The 17,791-nt window shown below is 35.7% G+C and overlaps 2 protein-coding genes across 3 annotated transcripts; one reads left to right on the plus strand and one right to left on the minus strand.

The window, feature by feature from the left end:
- Positions 1-1,083: 1,083 nt before the first annotated feature.
- On the plus strand, positions 1,084-4,962 carry LOC111007157 (rhamnogalacturonan I rhamnosyltransferase 1). 2 transcript variants are annotated; one of them, XM_022279396.2, is made up of 9 exons: positions 1,084-1,450; positions 1,616-2,038; positions 2,416-2,483; positions 2,601-2,689; positions 2,829-2,994; positions 3,176-3,465; positions 3,565-3,769; positions 3,850-4,007; positions 4,149-4,962. In XM_022279396.2, the coding sequence occupies exons 2-9, from the start codon at positions 1,714-1,716 to the stop codon at positions 4,393-4,395; spliced, it is 1,548 nt and encodes a 515-aa protein (XP_022135088.1). In that variant the 5' UTR covers positions 1,084-1,450; positions 1,616-1,713; the 3' UTR covers positions 4,396-4,962. The 2 variants fall into 2 exon arrangements, with proteins under 2 accessions (XP_022135088.1, XP_022135087.1); XM_022279395.2 differs by having other exon boundaries at positions 1,084-2,038.
- Positions 4,963-6,500: 1,538 nt separating this feature from the next.
- On the minus strand, positions 6,501-12,542 carry BIM1 (basic helix-loop-helix (bHLH) DNA-binding superfamily protein). Its single transcript, XM_022279453.2, has 12 exons — positions 12,306-12,542; positions 11,682-12,204; positions 11,421-11,498; positions 10,231-10,596; positions 9,291-9,393; positions 9,081-9,208; positions 8,867-8,975; positions 8,128-8,197; positions 7,954-8,049; positions 7,292-7,752; positions 7,022-7,151; positions 6,501-6,922 (listed from the first exon to the last, which is right to left on the minus strand). The coding sequence occupies exons 2-12, from the start codon at positions 11,716-11,718 to the stop codon at positions 6,818-6,820; spliced, it is 1,683 nt and encodes a 560-aa protein (XP_022135145.1). The 5' UTR covers positions 11,719-12,204; positions 12,306-12,542; the 3' UTR covers positions 6,501-6,817.
- Positions 12,543-17,791: the final 5,249 nt, after the last annotated feature.

The following is a 17,791-nucleotide window of genomic DNA, read 5'->3' on the forward strand; positions in this document are numbered from 1 at the left end:
CATCCTCCCGTCCCGCCCCCGTCAAGACGTCGCAACCGACACTTTAACGGAGGTTAACGGCGAAAGTGCCTTCAAAAGAAAGCCAGCTGTCACTCCACGCAATCAACATAATTTGTCGCCAAAATATCGTAGGTCATTTATTATTATTTTTATATAATTCGTGATTTGTTTTTCTGCAGAAAATTACAGTTCATAATTCGGAAAATTCGACATGATTCATTCCTGGTTGGATAATTATTATTTATATACTCTTCCTATTTCTTTCTTATGAAGAAATTTCTTTTTACCTTTTAGAATATCTAAAAAGTTTTTTTTTTAAAAAATAGAAGTGTGACATTTTTCATTTTTTCTTTTCAAATTCATAATTATCTAAACACAACCAAACCAATGGGTTAGAAGTTATCATTAACTAAATTTTAGTAATATTAATTCTAAATGAATTAAAAGAAAAAATTCATTTCTAATCCGTTAGTTTTAAATGTTAAAATATTATTGTTTTGTAAATAAAATGTACGTCTAATATCAAACTATCCATGAATAATTTATTAAACAATAAATATGTGATTAAAATTTTGATTACTACGAGAAGGTGAATATTGAATGTTGTAAGTATAAAAATATATAAAAGTATTTAATAAAATTCAATTCGAAGGAAAGTAGTTGTTTTTTTAATATATATGATGGGATGAACCAAATTGATTGTATTCCCAAATCTTAGATCAAGGGGAAAAAAATAACAATTAAAGGAATTTCCAAATGAGAAAAAAAAAGTTATATACAGAGTTTCTACTGAATTATCGGCGGAAAATTAGTAAAATATCGCGATACATTGTCGGCGAATCGACAGCAGATTAAATGCACGCAAATCTAACTCCGGTAAGCACCACCCCACATAGCATACGGACCTCGATAACCGGCCGCCACGTGGATATCAGACGGCATGATTTTGGACACGTCATTACAATTTTTGATTATGTGGGCCCAATTTTCTCGATGCATAGCTGGCCAGCATTTATTGGTCTGTTCTATTAACCACGGCTGATCCCAACCCCATCCACCGTCACCCGCGGTTAATTTCTTGCGGTGTACGGTCTCTCTCTCTCTCTCTCTTTTCTCTCTCTCCTCTCTCTCTCTCTCTCTCTCTCTCTGTGTATTTTGGAGTGCGAATACAGTCGGCCACGACCCTGTTGCTTATCAAACTCATTATCTCTCTCTCTCTTTATATATCTGTTAATTTTTTGCGGTTGCGCTGTCGTACCTTGCCGGCCAGGAGTGGAGGCGGCGACATTTTGCCGGCACTAGTTCTACGGAGAAATCGAACCCCATTTGTCAAAGCTTTGAATTGGCTCCACAATTGTGGCGATCTCATTGAGGGGGGTGGTTTAATTGAATCCGGGGGGTTGCAATTCGGCGGAGTCTTTGGGGAGTGGAACTTGAAGCGGGTTTTATGGTAATGTCTGGAGAGTTTTGGAGTTTGGGGATTTTCTCTTTTTTCCAATTGGGGTGGTTTTTTGCTAGATGCATTTAGATTGAGGCGCCGGGATTGAATCAGGGGCTTAATTTAGACGTTTCTTTGTCAATTTTTTTTTCCTGATCCGGCATTGATCGAATTCAGGAAGAATTGAAACGAACTGCTTGCTGGTGGATCTGGGATTAGGAGGGGGGAAGATTGTGGTTCTCTTTTTTGTGTAAGATGCAGTGGGGGAGATCGAGATGTGCAGGATAGAGGGGAATAAGTGGACATTGAAGGGGTCGATGGTGATGGGATTGAAGGCATTGGGAGAGGGCAAAGTTGAGAAGCTGAAGAGTTCAATGGTGTCGCCGAGGTCGAAGATGAAGCTATGGATGATCCGTGCAATGACGTCGGTTTTGCTCTGGACTTGCATCGTGCAGTTGACGGCCTTGGGGGAGACGTGGGGGCCGAGGGTTTTGAAGGGTTGGCCATCTTGTTTCTCTCAGGAATCTGCTTCAGTTGATGCGTTCGGAATCCCCAATAAGCCAGTTCCAGTTCCTCCCAAAATTGTGCTTCCTCCTAAGAGTAAGTTCTTCCGTGGTGGATTGATGATCGAGTTTGCTTACTAGTGGTGCTAAGTTTTTTTAGGGCATTTTGTTGTTGTAATTGGTCTTTAAATGTTCAAGAGAATTCAATCCTCGAAAAGTTATTTCTGTTGACTTTGGTCTTTCTAACTACAAATAGAATGAAAAAGAACTTAGAAACTGGTTCAGACCTTCATTTTCCCTTCTCTTCATTCATTTTTTATCTATCTGGATGCTAAAGTTTTTGTAGTGTATGCCATATTTTGTTGTCTTCTTTCTGTGTTTTTGTTTTTCGTTTACTATTGTTGGGCACTATTGTATCGTCTTCTCTAACAGTTTTGTGGCTTCATATGATGTTTTCCGATTCCGATTTTGTAGGGGTCTATAAGAACAATGGTTATCTAATGGTCTCGTGCAATGGAGGACTCAATCAAATGAGAGCTGCGGTGAGTGGTTCGTGAAGTCGTCTTGAGGGGGCATTGGGGGCTAACTGTTTTCTTTCCTAAGTTTATGCTATATGATTATATCATTTGCTGAGTTTTCCTCCCTGTTATGCTTCACAGATTTGTGATATGGTTACAATTGCAAGATATTTGAATGTGACACTTATTGTACCCGAATTAGATAAAACCTCCTTTTGGGCTGACCCCAGGTTTGTTAATCCATCTTCTCTATGCTAAGTTTCCATTTATAGTTCAACAGGACCACCAATTTTGATTTCTAATCCTCTTGAGCTTGACCGATGAATATATTCTGCATCCAATGACCCTTTTTTCTCAATGACGTTGCAGTGAATTTCAGGACATATTTGATGTGGAACATTTCATTACATCATTGAGAGACGAAGTGCGCATATTGAAGGAGTTGCCACCTAGGCTCAAGAAGAGAGTGGAACAGGGAAGGATTTATTCCATGCCACCAATTAGTTGGTCTGATATATCTTACTACCATAATCAGGTCAGTCTTCCCCCCAACCCGCTCCTGGTATTTGATATACCTTAAGCTTTAAATTCTAATAGGTTCATTTCAAATAATCTGTGTAGCTCTTTGCATTCTCATCGAATGTGGTATTTTTACTGTTTGGAATTTAATTTTGAAGTAGTGAATATTTACCATTGGGGTTGCGCCCTTGCTATAGGTCCTTCCTCTGATTCAAAAATATAAAGTTGTGCATCTAAATAGAACTGATGCTCGACTTGCCAACAATGGTCAACCTATGGAGATTCAAAAACTGCGCTGCCGGGTAAACTTCAGTGCTCTGAGGTTCACTTCCCAAATTGAGGAGTTGGGAAGAAAAGTTATAAAGCTCCTAAGCCAGAATGGTCCTTTTCTAGTTCTTCATCTCAGATATGAAATGGACATGTTGGCATTTTCTGGCTGTACTCAAGGCTGCAATGAAGAAGAGGTTGAAGAATTGACAAGAATGAGGTTAGTCTTCAGTCTTCTATTGAATCAATGGCGACCAATTTATATTAATTATAAGTGAGTTTAATCTCACTCTTGTGATCTTGTTTCTTCTGTTGGTAGATATGCTTATCCATGGTGGAAAGAAAAAATAATAAATTCTGAGTTGAAAAGGAAAGATGGTTTGTGTCCATTAACGCCCGAGGAAACTGCACTTACACTGAGGGCACTGGATATTGATCCCAATATCCAGATTTATATTGCTGCTGGCGAAATATATGGTGGCGAAAGGAGAATGGCTGCTCTTTCAAAAGCTTTTCCGAAAGTGGTTAGTAGATGTCGATACAAATCTCCTGAATTCTGGTATGTGATTGTCATGTCTTAAGACATTTTGATTTGTTGAAACAGGTAAGAAAGGAGACTTTGTTGGAACCTTCAGAACTTAGGTTCTTCCAGAATCATTCATCTCAGATGGCAGCACTAGATTATCTTGTTTCTCTGGAGAGTGATATATTCGTTCCTACGTATGACGGAAACATGGCTAAAGTCGTTGAAGGTCATCGCAGGTACAGTTTGTAAACCAATTTAACCTGCTGCATACTTGATCATATCTTGCTCGAATTTTCAAGCTCAGTTATATTTGTTCATGTGACTGCTTTTGAAGGGTGCTCTAAATTAACTATCTGGTTATTTTTCGTCTTCTGTAGATATCTCGGGTATAAGAAGACAATCTTATTGGACAGAAGGCTACTTGTAGATCTGATAGATCAATACAACAGAGAATTGCTTAGCTGGGATGAATTCTCATCTGCAGTCAAAGAAGCTCATGCCGCTCGTTGGGGGAACCCTACCAAGAGATTGGTCATTCCAGACAGGCCTAAAGAAGAAGATTATTTCTATTCTAACCCTGAAGAGTGTCTGCAATTGTCAGAGGAAGGATTGAGTAGTACATGATTTACACAAATATGTGGAGTTGTGATTACATTTCCACCATAGTTCTCCTCTCAGCTCTAGACATTTTAACCAAAAGAGATATTTAAATAGGGTTCCCCACATGCATTCTGGAAGTGTCGGATTACTACAAGAGGTCAACTTCGAAAAAATCCGAGAGAATCTGTGGAGTCAGCTGGAGAACATGTTTAATTTTATGCCATATGCAATTCCTGTATAGAAGAAGGAGCAAGCCTGCCATTTGGAGAAGAAGAGAGCAGGTGAAGTTAGATTGTACACAGAAGAAGAAGAAGAAGGCGCTAATACAAACCGCGGTTCGGTGCAACCACTCCATTCCATGGAGGGAGAGTCAATCCCAAATCTTTCACTCTTTTTTTTCTCTTTTTTCCAATTTTTTTGTTTCTTTTTTGGATCGACCATCGATCATGTGATTTCGATATGTTATGTCATCATATACCACAAATTACAGTATATTTTCACAGTTACTTTCTTCCCCTCCTGTTGATGGCTTCAGTCTGTTAATGGAAAGGGGCAAAGAGTAAGACATATGCACCTATTTTTCCCGATTCATTTCTCTCAACTGTTTCTTTATGAGTGACAGAATGTTTTTGACAAAGAGGAGGCATTCAGCTGACCAAGGCCCAAATTTCTTCAATGTTGAAGGTAAATCTTATTAGCATATGACTTCTGCTACTGAATTTGGATTAAAATATTTTTTGTTTTTATTTTGAATTGATTACCATGGAAGATGGTTGGTTGGCTGGCTGCTATTGAACAGAATAAATAATGGGCTGTGTCTTGGTATCATGTAGAGCACCAGGGAGATTTCTTTATATAAATCAAAGTGCTTTTGCTGGAAGTGGTGTTGCATTTTTGTTGATGAAAAATGAATTGTAAATGCTAGGACGGGGTTGGTGGGCCCTTTTTTTCCTTTTCTTTTTTTCTCTTTTGGTATTGGTAGTTTTTTGAGGATGCTTTTATTGTCAGAAAGTGACAGGAGATTGGTGGGTTGTGGAGAGGAGGTTTTATTGGTTAAAAATGGATGCTTTTTGATTGGTTGAGTTGGGGTTGGTTCATGCCCAATTAATTAGTCTCCATCTTTAAAGAATAGACTTGGAATTTATGGGAGTGGAAATCTTTATTTAAAGCATAAAAAAAAAAAAAAAAAACCTATAGATTCTTTGTTGAGCTTCTTGGGTTGGGTTGGTAGAAATAGAAGTAAAACCATATTAGAGTCATCAACAAGAAAGGTGATGTCATGATTAAATCAAACACTTATTTAGAATATATTCTTTTTCTTAATTTTTGTACAATTTTGTCACTTTTACGTTTCTGTCCAGTTGTTGACCAATGCCATTTTCATTACTTTTAAATTTAAATATAAAGAATATTTTTTAAAAACATAAGGATGAATTTGACACAAATGATATAACTCCACTTTTTTTCTCTTTACAAAATTTAATTGGTATATAAGAATTTGAATCTTGAATAGAAAAAAAAAATATTAAATTAACTTAATTTTACCGGTTTGAACCATCCAATGTTTCCTTGCATTATGCATATGCCACAACGAAGATCAATACAGAAATCAAATTAAATGCACTCCCAACGTAAAGAGATAAGTATAATGTCTGAAAATTAATTGGCATTATCTATTTTTTGAGTTCAACCGATATGAAAGTGGGAAGACATAATTTTTAATTTTGAGGAAGTTAGCCATAAACCACCCATGTTTGTAAATAAATAAATAAAAGAAAAAGATCTTCAGGAAGTTAATAAATGATATACAAGAAAAGTTAGTTTCAGCCACTTAACAAAAAGAGACGTCATGTATAAATACATAATCTGACTTTAAAGTACCAACGTAAGCCTAGTTTAATTGATAAAAATATTATTAATAACCTCCCGTTCGAGTCCCAACCCTTGTATAATCGACTTTAAATAGTATAAATCTCAAATCCGAGCCTAGTTGCCAGAAGAATCCCAACCATTGTATAATCGACTTTAAACAGTATAAATCTCAAAACCGAGCCTTGGGGTTATAAACAAGTTGCCAGAAGAATGAGAGAAATAGGCATTTACAAATGAAATGAAGGGAAAGAGAGATGTATGTGCAGGATGGAGAGCTTTAGATTAAAAGAGAGATTATAATTTACATAACTGGATGAGTTTAGAAAAGAAAGCAGCTTCTCAATGTTATGATGGAAGCCTATGTTATAGCAATAGAAAGAAGAATTTAGGTTAATGTTACATACCATTGTGTAGGGCAGGGTATCCCCAACAAAATGAATTGAACTAGGACATCAATTTTGGATAATCGTGTAGTTTTGAAACCAGTGGAAGACACATGGGAGCCCCCAAAAAGGAGGAGCCCCAAAAAATGAATAAAATTATGAACGATCACGAAAAGACTGGAATTCACACACTAGCTTTTGACAGTCTTGAGCTTCTTTCTGGCTCTCTCAGAATCTTCTGTACCCGAAACTCTCGAGTGTATCGTCCCCATATCGTTAATGGGAATATCAACATCCTAGGAATGACGAAAGCAATTTAGCAGAGTCCTATTATAACACAACTATTTGTTCTAATTGCAAGTGATCATACAGTAAACTGGAAACAGCAGTAATACCTTAACAATTGATGTTGGAGCTATGACTGTCCTGGTTGCTCGTTTACCAAGTTCTATTTGGACAGAAATTCTGGCCTGCGATAGATCCACTCCAGAACTCTGCAGTGCGTGGGTGAGAGTATTTAACAACCTGCTACCATGACATGAAATTTTAGGACTTATGATTCAATATTGTGTAAGAACATTAAAAACGAAGTAGATCGGAGAGAACGCGGACATAAAAAATCAAAAGATCAAAAGATCAAGATGATAGAAATTACAAAAGCTCACCCTTGAGAATATACGCTTGAGATGTTAATGGTACCCCCTTCGATGGTCAAATCCTGTTCTTTCTGCATTTCACTTGCTACAGCAACATCACTGTTGAAACATCTAGCCTGACATGACAAGATTTGGGGCCGTGATGAGGGGTGCTCGGGGTCGGATGACAATTGATTTGGGGGTTGAGGCACTACATTTCCATCTCTTGTAGGTGCATAAAGTTTTGGTGGCATGGACATGGGAGATGGTACTGCATTATATGTTCTTCCAGAATGGTGATCTACTGCTTTCAAGGTAGTAGCAGAACTTGTGTCAGAATCCACTGCATTATGTGAACTCCCAGGAACAATTGGAGATACAGGGGCATTTTTCTCAACTAATTTTGCTGCAAAAACTAGAGCAGGACCAGACCCACTATTTATCCCTCGCGATTGATCGTTGTAACCATCTGCGCTCCGTTGATTGTTTCTCTGTGCAACCAAAGGTGATATTTAGTAATAAATTTAGTTTTTTTGCGGATGATATATTACTATATTGTTTAGGGCCTTAATTACAAACCACATACATATTCCTTTATTGACAAATTGCATATATAAAACACGCTGATCCAAAATGCCATAAACTAGTGCACTTCCAAATTATAAAATACAAAGCTAGAAGCATGTGATTACCAACGGCATCAATTTAGCCATTTCATGATTCCATTCTTGGTATGAACCTTCATACTTCTGTACCTTTTCCTGTAAGAATTGAATGTACTCGACAACCTGGAAAAAAAGGCAAAGCACGTTAAAAGATAATAAAATATAACGTGAAAAAGTAAAGGGAATTAATAAGAAATATACCTCTAATAAGAATGATGCCTTGTCCCTCTTTTGGTCACTATGAGGAATGAGGCCTCTCAGCATCTGAAATCTGTATGATAGGCAGTAAAGAATAAAGATGTTATACAAGTAGTTGGCCAGAACCTCCAACAAAAAATGCTGCTACTTTTTGATATAGGAAACAGAATAATTTATAGATGAATTAAACATACAAGGAAAGGCAAGAGGAGTTAGATAAAGGCTCTCAACTTGTACCTATCAGCACTTGCCGAGGTATATTTATTACAAAAATAATTGTGGAGAACATTTCCAAGAGGAAAGCGGAAAAAACACAACCCCAAGAATGTTAATTTCTCGTTCCCAATAATGATCCATCAATAACAGGTATCCGACGAGAGCTCAAAAAAATTCAGCTAAGCAGGACACGTGAAATCAAACTACGTTGCCCCTTATATCAATCTATGATTTGGGCCACGAAAAATGAAACTAAAATTGTTGGTATATATTGTAATTCTATTACAAAAGGCTAGTGATAGGTAGTAAATGTAAGAAACCATCTAGATTCGATCATTTCCCAAGAATAAAAATACTCCTAAAAAGAACGTTACTTCAATGTTAACAGCAGATTCTGCAAACCACCTTCATAAAATCGAGAATATAAGGAAAAAGATAATCAATAAAGAAGTTTCGTTTTTCAGCAATATTGCACTGACCGATTGTCACAATAACGAGTTCAAAGTTGAATAGGAGAAGCACTTGCCTATCGTTTATCTTGCTTCTTCTTCGTTGTTCTGTCGCAGAGTGCTTTGATCTAGGGGTGTTCGCCTTTGGATCAGAGCTCTGCCCATCAACTTTAATCCTCAATTCTCCTGCGGAAATAGTTCGAAATGTTTAGTTACAAAGATACAAATTTAATACAGTAATATGAGAATATCGAAGAATTAGCTTTCTTCTGTTTTCTCGTATCAGCAGACCTTTATTGGCGGTGGAGGTCTCTTTCTTAACGACAAAGTCGCCATCATCGTCCAGTTCCTCATCCTGAGAGGTGCTCTTGGCCGACTTTAGCATCTCCATGAAGCTCTGGTTCTTCTTTCCTGTCGGCCTATTAAGATTCTCTTGGAATCAATTCCACTGAATCTCAGTGTGAAACTGAAAAGGAAAGAGAGAGAGAAAGGGAGACTCACTGAGAGGATGAGTGACAGCTGAAAGTGTTGTGATGGTTGTTCGAAGATGATTGCGAGGGCCGCTCCATGGACGCCGTCCATTGGCTCGTGCTCGCCCGAGGTTCTGTCCGCCGGCGAAAGTTAAAAGACGGGGAAAAAGGAGTGAAAAAAACGAACGAACTAGAATATACGTTCTTCTCGCTGACCGGAAAACAGATCATATACGGGCTGAAACACCCTAGCAAAGCCCGTAAGGTGGGCCCGGATCTTTAACGAGCTCACCATAATTTTCATACATTATTTATTTATTTTCCCTTTTTAAAAGGAATTATGAATTCTCCTGTCACCGTATAATTAGGGATGATATTATATATACTACATAATTTCATAGATAATTTCGAAAAAATTATTGTGAAAATTACAAATAAATGTATACTTTACTTTATAAGTGGGCATTTATAAAGTAAAAGATGAGCTGGCCTTTTTTTTTGTAAATTAAAGTTTATTAATCACGTAATTTTTTCTATCTCAAATAAGAAAATATAAATAGTAAATTCACAGGTTTTATAATTATAAACTGTCAATGTCAATAGTGATGAAAATAATGTTTCGATATCATACTTATATTTTAGATCTTAGACTACTTTGGTTTTTATAGTACTAAAATATGAATGAAAAATAATAAACATAGTGTAGCAAATTATTCGTAGTTGAATCCGAAAAGGTAATAATAGATCGAAATACATCTAAGTGTTATTAAGTACATTCCAAAATGAGAATAATATTTTGCTTTGATATTTTTCAGCCAAAATTATGTCATAAATTTAATTTTTTAACCAATATATCATATCAAAATTTGAAAAAAAAAATATAGAGGCTTTTATTATTCTAAACGTGAAGTAATTATAGAATAATGCTTAGTTTTGCATGCATGCAAATGAGAAGGTTAATAATTTCATACCATTGGCCACAAGATTCTCCTTCCCTGTCTTTCCCTTTTTGGCAGCACATTCTTCCCACAGCGTGAATCCACATCCGGCCGCTGCGAAAGAACTGCCGTTCGAGTTCTCGTCGTTCCTCTCCGTGCTACTACTCGATCGAGCACCAGTAAAAACCGAGCCTTCCGGTTTCGGCAGAACCCTCTGATGATCGAAATACGATACGTGGCTTATACTGTAAGTCCCGATCCCACCGGGGAGGAGATGCTCAACGGAGGAAGGTGGTGGCGCCGGTGGCGGCGGCCTCTCCACATCCGTCTCTTCCTTCGTACTACCCTTCCTTATCCGCTCTTGTGGTTGCAGGAAATTGTGTGTTTTAAGATACCCACCTGTTAAATTCACACACCCGGAATAAATCAAATTATCAAACTAAAACCGAAACCTACCCAAAAATTCTTCAGCCCTGATAACTTCCCAATACAATGTTTAAAAAAGAATTTCATACACCTAATAATAATAATCCTCATTTGAGTTTGTTGCGCTCTCTCCTATTTGTGATTTGGTGGGCCAGATGAATATTGAATGGGTTTCTGCTACTCAATCAATAGAAAATTTTGTTCAAAACATTACTCAACTAGAGTGCCCATAATAACTATTTGATGCAGGCCTAATAAAATTTCGCAATGCAATTCTTAAATTTTTCTTTCATAAGGTAAGTTGGTAGCCTTGTTTTCGCAGCTGAAAGGGATAGATAATTATATATAGACATTTGAAAAGGGGAAAAATTAAAAAAGCCCAATTTGAATTGGATTGTGAAGAAATGGGGAAAGGAGGTGATGTGGGATGTCAAATCAAAGGCCATGGGGGGAGGGGCAGAGGGGTCCCCCGACGCGCCCACTCCAATCTGAGATTGGGCGCTACCTGCTGTGCTAACTGCTGAGGCTACGCTTTTTTTAGATTTCAGCGGCCTATGCGATTACAGGCACAGCCCAGCCAGTCCCGCCCCAGGCTACGCTTTTAAATGTTTACAATTACATGGCCCCAGATCCATGATTCAATGCGTGTCACGTGCATATACATTTCTCGATTTGCCCCTCTTAAATATCAAACAAACCCCCAATATATACATTTATATATCTGGCTTCTTAATTAAAATTGCCAAGCGAGAAAAATAAATTAAATTAAGTGAAAATTGATGAATGGAAATCAGTACCTTGTGGGGATGGTCTTGGATCTAGCTGTGGACTTGAATGGGAGTACAGTGAGAGGAAGTCGTGAGTTGATTTGCTTCCTGTTCAAGCACGTTCATGAAATTCGTTAATCAATTTGGGATTGGGATTGGGGATTTCAATTTCTTATCGTTGTTTTGGCTCCATATGCTGAAACTTGAAAGTCGAATCGATCTTTTCCCGGGGAGGAAAAATATATTGGAGAATTGAAAAGGAAAAAAAAAATAATAAAGGCGAAGAAGTACCTTCGGCTCCAAACTGACGGGGTTGAGGAAGTTCCATCGGAATTTCCGCCAATTTTGGAATTGACAGTCCACGGCTGGAAGGTGAATTGTGGCGGAATTTTTTACGGAGAGATTTATATCGCTTCGGAAATGGTGGTGCTCTGTGAAATTCAGAGCTCGTCGAGTTGAATTTTGGTAGGCGAGAGCGAGAAAGAGCGAGAAAATTCCGGAATTAGTTCTTAGATCCACACCGGGCATGGAAAGCAGCCTAATAGCCGATTTGCCTCCGGCTGCTGGAGATCTCCAAAACGAAGCGTTTCACAGTCTTTCCACGACAGAGCTAGGTTTTCTTTTCTTACACTTGCATTAGGTACGGGCAGCTTTCACGTGATTCCTGAATAATTCTGATTGTTTCTCGGGGAAAACACTCCCGATCATCAAATTCCAGAGGAAGCGACTCTTCTACCAAAGACTTCCACCGAGAATTCTCCGCCGCCGTCGGACGTCGGCCAGCGGCGAGCAGTCGCACCGGAATTCAGAAGATCTATCATCCGATATACGCGTTAAAGCTTAGAAATCATTCCAATTTGAGCAGTAAAAGCGAAAAAATCAAATTGAAACAAAAACGAAATTCCGATAGTTTACCAGTTCGGTAGCAGTTCCGTCGCCGGAGTGCTTCAACAAAACGATAATGGACTTCGATTCTGCTACCTAATCTTCAGAAATCGTTGGATTTAATCAGAAGCTCAAAAATGGCAGAATTACTAGTTTCGATCTAATATTTTCTCTCTGAAATTCAATGTTGTGAGAGAGCAAACAGTGCGGCGGAAGACGAGGCTTGAGGTCGGAAGAAACTCGCTCTTTTTTTCTCTGTATAGTGACAGTCTGATCTTTTTATACACCCGGCGATTGTCCCTCTTCCCAGATTTTAGTTAGTTGTTTTCCGTTCGGTATTACGACGCCGTTTAACTGACGACGTTGCGGCGGGGCTTGACGGCGTTACTGCTTGACTCGACGAATTTCCCATTCCGTTTGCTTGTGTGTGTGGTTATGGTTCACCGAAGCCAATCAGTTTCACGTTTTAATCTCTTTTTTTTTTATTTAAAAAGAAAAAAATAGAGAGAGGGTTTTACGGAATCCTAATTCATTGTAGATTTAAAAAATAAAAAAATGCAATTTCTTTTTTTAGGTAACACGCAATTGAAAATACCTGGATTATACACTTTGAAATCCATGTCTTTTAAAAATATATATATATATATATACCTCGTAAATTTGAAAACAAAAATTCACTTTACCAATAGTACTAATCTGTGTAATTTAAATTATTTTAAAAAATAGTAATGTGCTATTGTATTTTTATTAATGAAATTTCATACTTTTTTCATTTTCATCACTTAATTTTCTTAATATTATATTTTAATCTTTATGCTTTACATAAAATTTTGTTTAGATTTTACCATTATTTTTTCTATCACCATCTAATAAAAATTTAAATTGATTTAAATTTTAAAATTAATAACTTTAACTATATGTGTGGTCGAAATTGATACAATTATAAATACCTAAAATACTGGACCAAATACCTACTGCAATGAGAATGAATGAAAATGTCCATATTGATATAAAAAAAAAACTAGCTTTAAAATGTTATTTATTAAATCTGCATTAGTTAGGTAGATGAAAAAAAGACGTGAAATGTCAAATGTATGTTAAACAAATTATTTAATTTTGCAAAAACAAAAATAAAAACTAAAAGGATTATTCTTTGGGCTGAATTTGTTAATTAAAACAAAATAATTGGAAAGAAAAATTACAAATTTAATCTATAAACTTTTATGTTATGTATGGTGACTTCTTAAACTTAAAAAAATGTTTGATATGTCTCTAGTGTTTCAATTTTAGGTCTATAAAAAAAGAATCTTAAATTAAAAAAATATCTAATATGTTTTTAAACTTTCGATTTCAATTTTGTGTCTAATAGCTATGTTAATTTTTTAAAATGTCGAACAAGTCATGTATTTATTAGACAACAAGAAAAAAATTAAGTTTAAATATCTATTAAACACGCTACCTTGAACATGACTTACTTAGTTAAGACATATATGATCAATAAAAATATTAGAGGTTTGAATAACCATGCATATTGAACTAAAAAATCTAACAAAACACTTTTAAAGTTCGAGAATTTATTAAACGCAAAACTAAGGAAAAAATAATTATGGATCTATGATGTAATTTTTAATATATATTCATTTATTAGAAATAAATATATCAAAGTGAGTACAGCTTAACGATAATTTACATATATCTTCAACAAAAAAATGGTAAGTTTAATCCTGACCCAGGTACTAAAAAAAATTAGAGACAAATCTGAAAGTTAAATGAGTATTGAAAATTGAGTTGCCATCAAAGTATAAAAATGAGGATGACAAATAAAAAAGGGTTTTATTTAAACAAAGAAGAATAATACACGATAATGAAATTAATTATCGTATGAAATTATTATAATTTAGGGTGGGTAGGTTGACTTGGCTACAGTAATTAACTAGTAAGACGCTAAAACACCTACGCGACGGGGGAGTGAGGGAGTGATGATTAGGGCACAGATCCCAATTATCGGCTTAATTAATTAACCAATTAATTACCAAACCAACGTCGCTGTATATGAGGTTTGACTTGAGGCTCACGTGCCCCCTCTCCGTATTTCCTTAACAGAATAGGGTATTTTCGTAACTTGCAGTTAATTTAAACACCCTCATAAATCCAGCTCCTAATTAAATGTAATAATTTTATTCAGTTGGATAATGATTGCCAAAGTTTGTGCACATAAAGCAACATGTTACAGCTTGGCGTGACAATGTATTTAGCAACATATATTTAAAAATTAATATATGGTTCATATCCCTTTCGGATTAATATATTAGCACTAATAAAATTGGAAGAACATGGAGCTCGCATAAATATTTATATTATATCATACGTTTATTATTTCGTTGATTTAAAATATATTCACGCAACCGAATCTTCGAGCCACGGCTATAATTAATAAAAAGGAAATAAAATAATAATAAATATTCGTGAAAGGTGATGGGTATAAGTTTTGTTTGCTTTCCTTTTTCTCTATTTAGTTGGCTTTCTATGTGTTTTTTTGGACACCAGTTGATCTTTCTGATATGCCGCCAGAATTATCGATTTCCCTTTTAAACAATGATTTGCTATTATTATTATTATCATTGTATTGCTAATGAATAAATTTTCAATCAGAAAACTGTAAAATTAGCCCAATTTTTAGTTCTTTGTAATATGTCAAAATAGTAATTGACATATATCTCAAATCAATTCGATCCTCATCTCCATATGGTGTATTAAAAAAAATTGAAATAATGTCTTCGGATTGCTGTTTTATAAACTTATTGTTGCGGGCTCGGCTTTGCCTGACGATTTCGCGCCCCCGCCCTGCCTCGGCTCGGCGGAGGGGCGCGAATAGTGGGGTGTCGCCCGGGTCCGTTGTTCGACGTACGGCGCGTGAGTGGTGATTCGGTAGGTTGGGTCGGCAGGCTGGGTGCTCGGGCATCGAACTGTCGGCACGGCTCCTCCTCATTGATTCGACGTGCCCCGAAGTAGTAGTACTTCGAGTGGCCGCATGTGGATCGGTTCTTGCATTGTTTACCTCGCGCGATGGAAGCGTCGAGTCTCGTCATATTTATTTTTGGAACTAAGAATCATAAGAGAACGTTGCCCACAAAATGTGTCTAGAATTTTCTTATTTTACACTTTTAGATTTCTGGACGTAGGATTTTATTTTAATTTCGATTTTACTCTTATTTATTGCATTTATATTTATTATAATTGCTCTTTTATTTAAATGCAAAAAATTAACATTCCAAATTTGATTTCGTAAACATTAAATTATTGTGGGACCTAAATCAATTATTCACATAATCCCTTAATTTACTCTCTAATATATTATACTAAAATTTTTTTATAAGATATTAAATTATTATGATAATCCCCAAATTTACTCTTTAATACATTCTACTAAATAATGAAATTTATTACAAAATATTTTTTCATTTCATTACAATTTTTTGCCAATTTCAATAATAGTCGTTATAACATACACTTATATGGAGATATAAACAATATCCGGCTACCTTTTCATTTATATGGAAATATAAACTATATCCGGCTATAAACTTAAGCAATATACACTTAACAATGGTGATATAAACTATAGTCATTATAACATACACTTATATGTCTTATGGAGACATAACCTATATCTGGCTATAAAGTATATACGACTATATCCCTCTACAATTAACAAACAAAGCAAATAACATACAAAACTTTTGGTCGGCGACTAGACAATGGTCAGGATAAACGGAGGGCTCGAATGATCGACGGGCGGTTGACGATAAAAAAGAAACCTCGGGATAAAATGACAGGAATAATTGATGGCGACCAGAGACGAAGGAGAAGCTAGAAGGACTGTTCCGGCGACGAATAAGAACGGAGATGAAGGAACGCAAACAGCGACCAGAGACGAAGGAATGGACGGAAATAGAACGACAGAGGAAGAAGAAAAGTCGGAGGAAGGATGAGGTTTTCAAATTTTTTCAATAATGGAGGATTTTTTAGATTTTAGATTTTTTACTTTTGGAAAGTCTAATTAGGCAAAATTTAAGGCATTTAAAAGGTAACTTTCCAAGTAATCAATTTTGGATTTTAAAAATTAATTAATATTGAGATGAGATAAAAAAGGATATATTGGTAAATTGGGTAATGGGTACCATCTGAGGTTGTTTCATACAAAACTGCAAATTTTACACAATTCAATCCTGTAATTATAGTCTCTGAATAGCCTATTAACGAAGTAATCCCAAAAAAATTTGAGTAATTTGTGATAGAGTTTGGGCTCTATTTTTTTCTTCTTACACCAATTTAATGTTGTAACTATTGTTAAAATTTTTAGATGGAAGGTCGTTTGAGTTTGTTGGGCTCTTCTTGTATTATATAATATTCCTGGTTTTATCTTAAATCCAATTGACAATGAGATGAATAGTCCATGTATATTAAAAATATTTGTTAGGTCTTTTATCTTCTTAAAATGTTATTTTTAATGAGCATCGAGTAAATTAATTAATCGACAAATTAGACATTGTTTCTACTTGGTATTTGAGATTTTAAAACTGACATTGTTTGTCAATGAGGTTTAAATTAGTCCCTTGAATGTCAAAAGTGACATATTTTATTTATTAAATTTAAAATTAAATTATGTTATGTTCTAGAGCTAAATTGACTTAACATAAGGTTGGATATAGCTTATGTGTCAATGTTATTGAGTTTATCGTAATTTTCAACTCAGTCGAGGACATCTCAAAAAGAAACCGACTACCTTGTGGCCATAAAGATTCTCTCGTTCTGACATCAACACGTTAACCTACTCATATCATCTTTCAATACGTCAACTAATAGTAAATTCAATAAATAAAAAATAATAATAGTAAACTAAAATACTGTAAAAAATTATATTTCTAAAACTTAGAAAAAAAAAAGGAAAAAGGGAGTTGAAACTCAATCAAATAGGAGACTACCTCAAAATCTCAGGGATAAAGAAGGTCTCTTTTGAAACCTCAATAAGCAAACTAGAAACTAAATCCAAATACAGAGGACAAAACTGTAATTTGACCATACATATTTTTTCAAAAATAAGAACAAATTTTTGTTATCCGAATTAGAAAAATAAGACGCAATATATGATGTAAAAAATATGGGAGGAGGTACTAAAAAAATAATAATAAATATGGGAGGAGCGGTGAGTGAGTGGGGCAGGGCTTAGTTGAAGTTGACCTGCAACTCACGTGCAAAAAGAACCGCACAAGACGACGACGTTCGTAAAAAGGAAATTGCGGATTACCACAGCCGACCAAACGCTGCAACTCTCTGTTCCTGTCCTCTCCTCTCTCACCCAAAAAAAATAACCACGCCCACAAAATAATAATAATAATAAATCAATAAACCCCAGCTAGTTGAAAAAAACAAAACGACCAAATTACCAACAAGAATAACAACCAAAATAGTAAATAATTAATCATTATTTTAAAACATTTGGTGTGAAAATTTAT

Source organism: Momordica charantia (assembly GCF_013281855.1).
Source record: "Momordica charantia cultivar OHB3-1 chromosome 6 unlocalized genomic scaffold, Mcharantia_2.0 BLBB01000006.1, whole genome shotgun sequence".
Taxonomy (NCBI): Eukaryota; Viridiplantae; Streptophyta; class Magnoliopsida; order Cucurbitales; family Cucurbitaceae; genus Momordica; species Momordica charantia.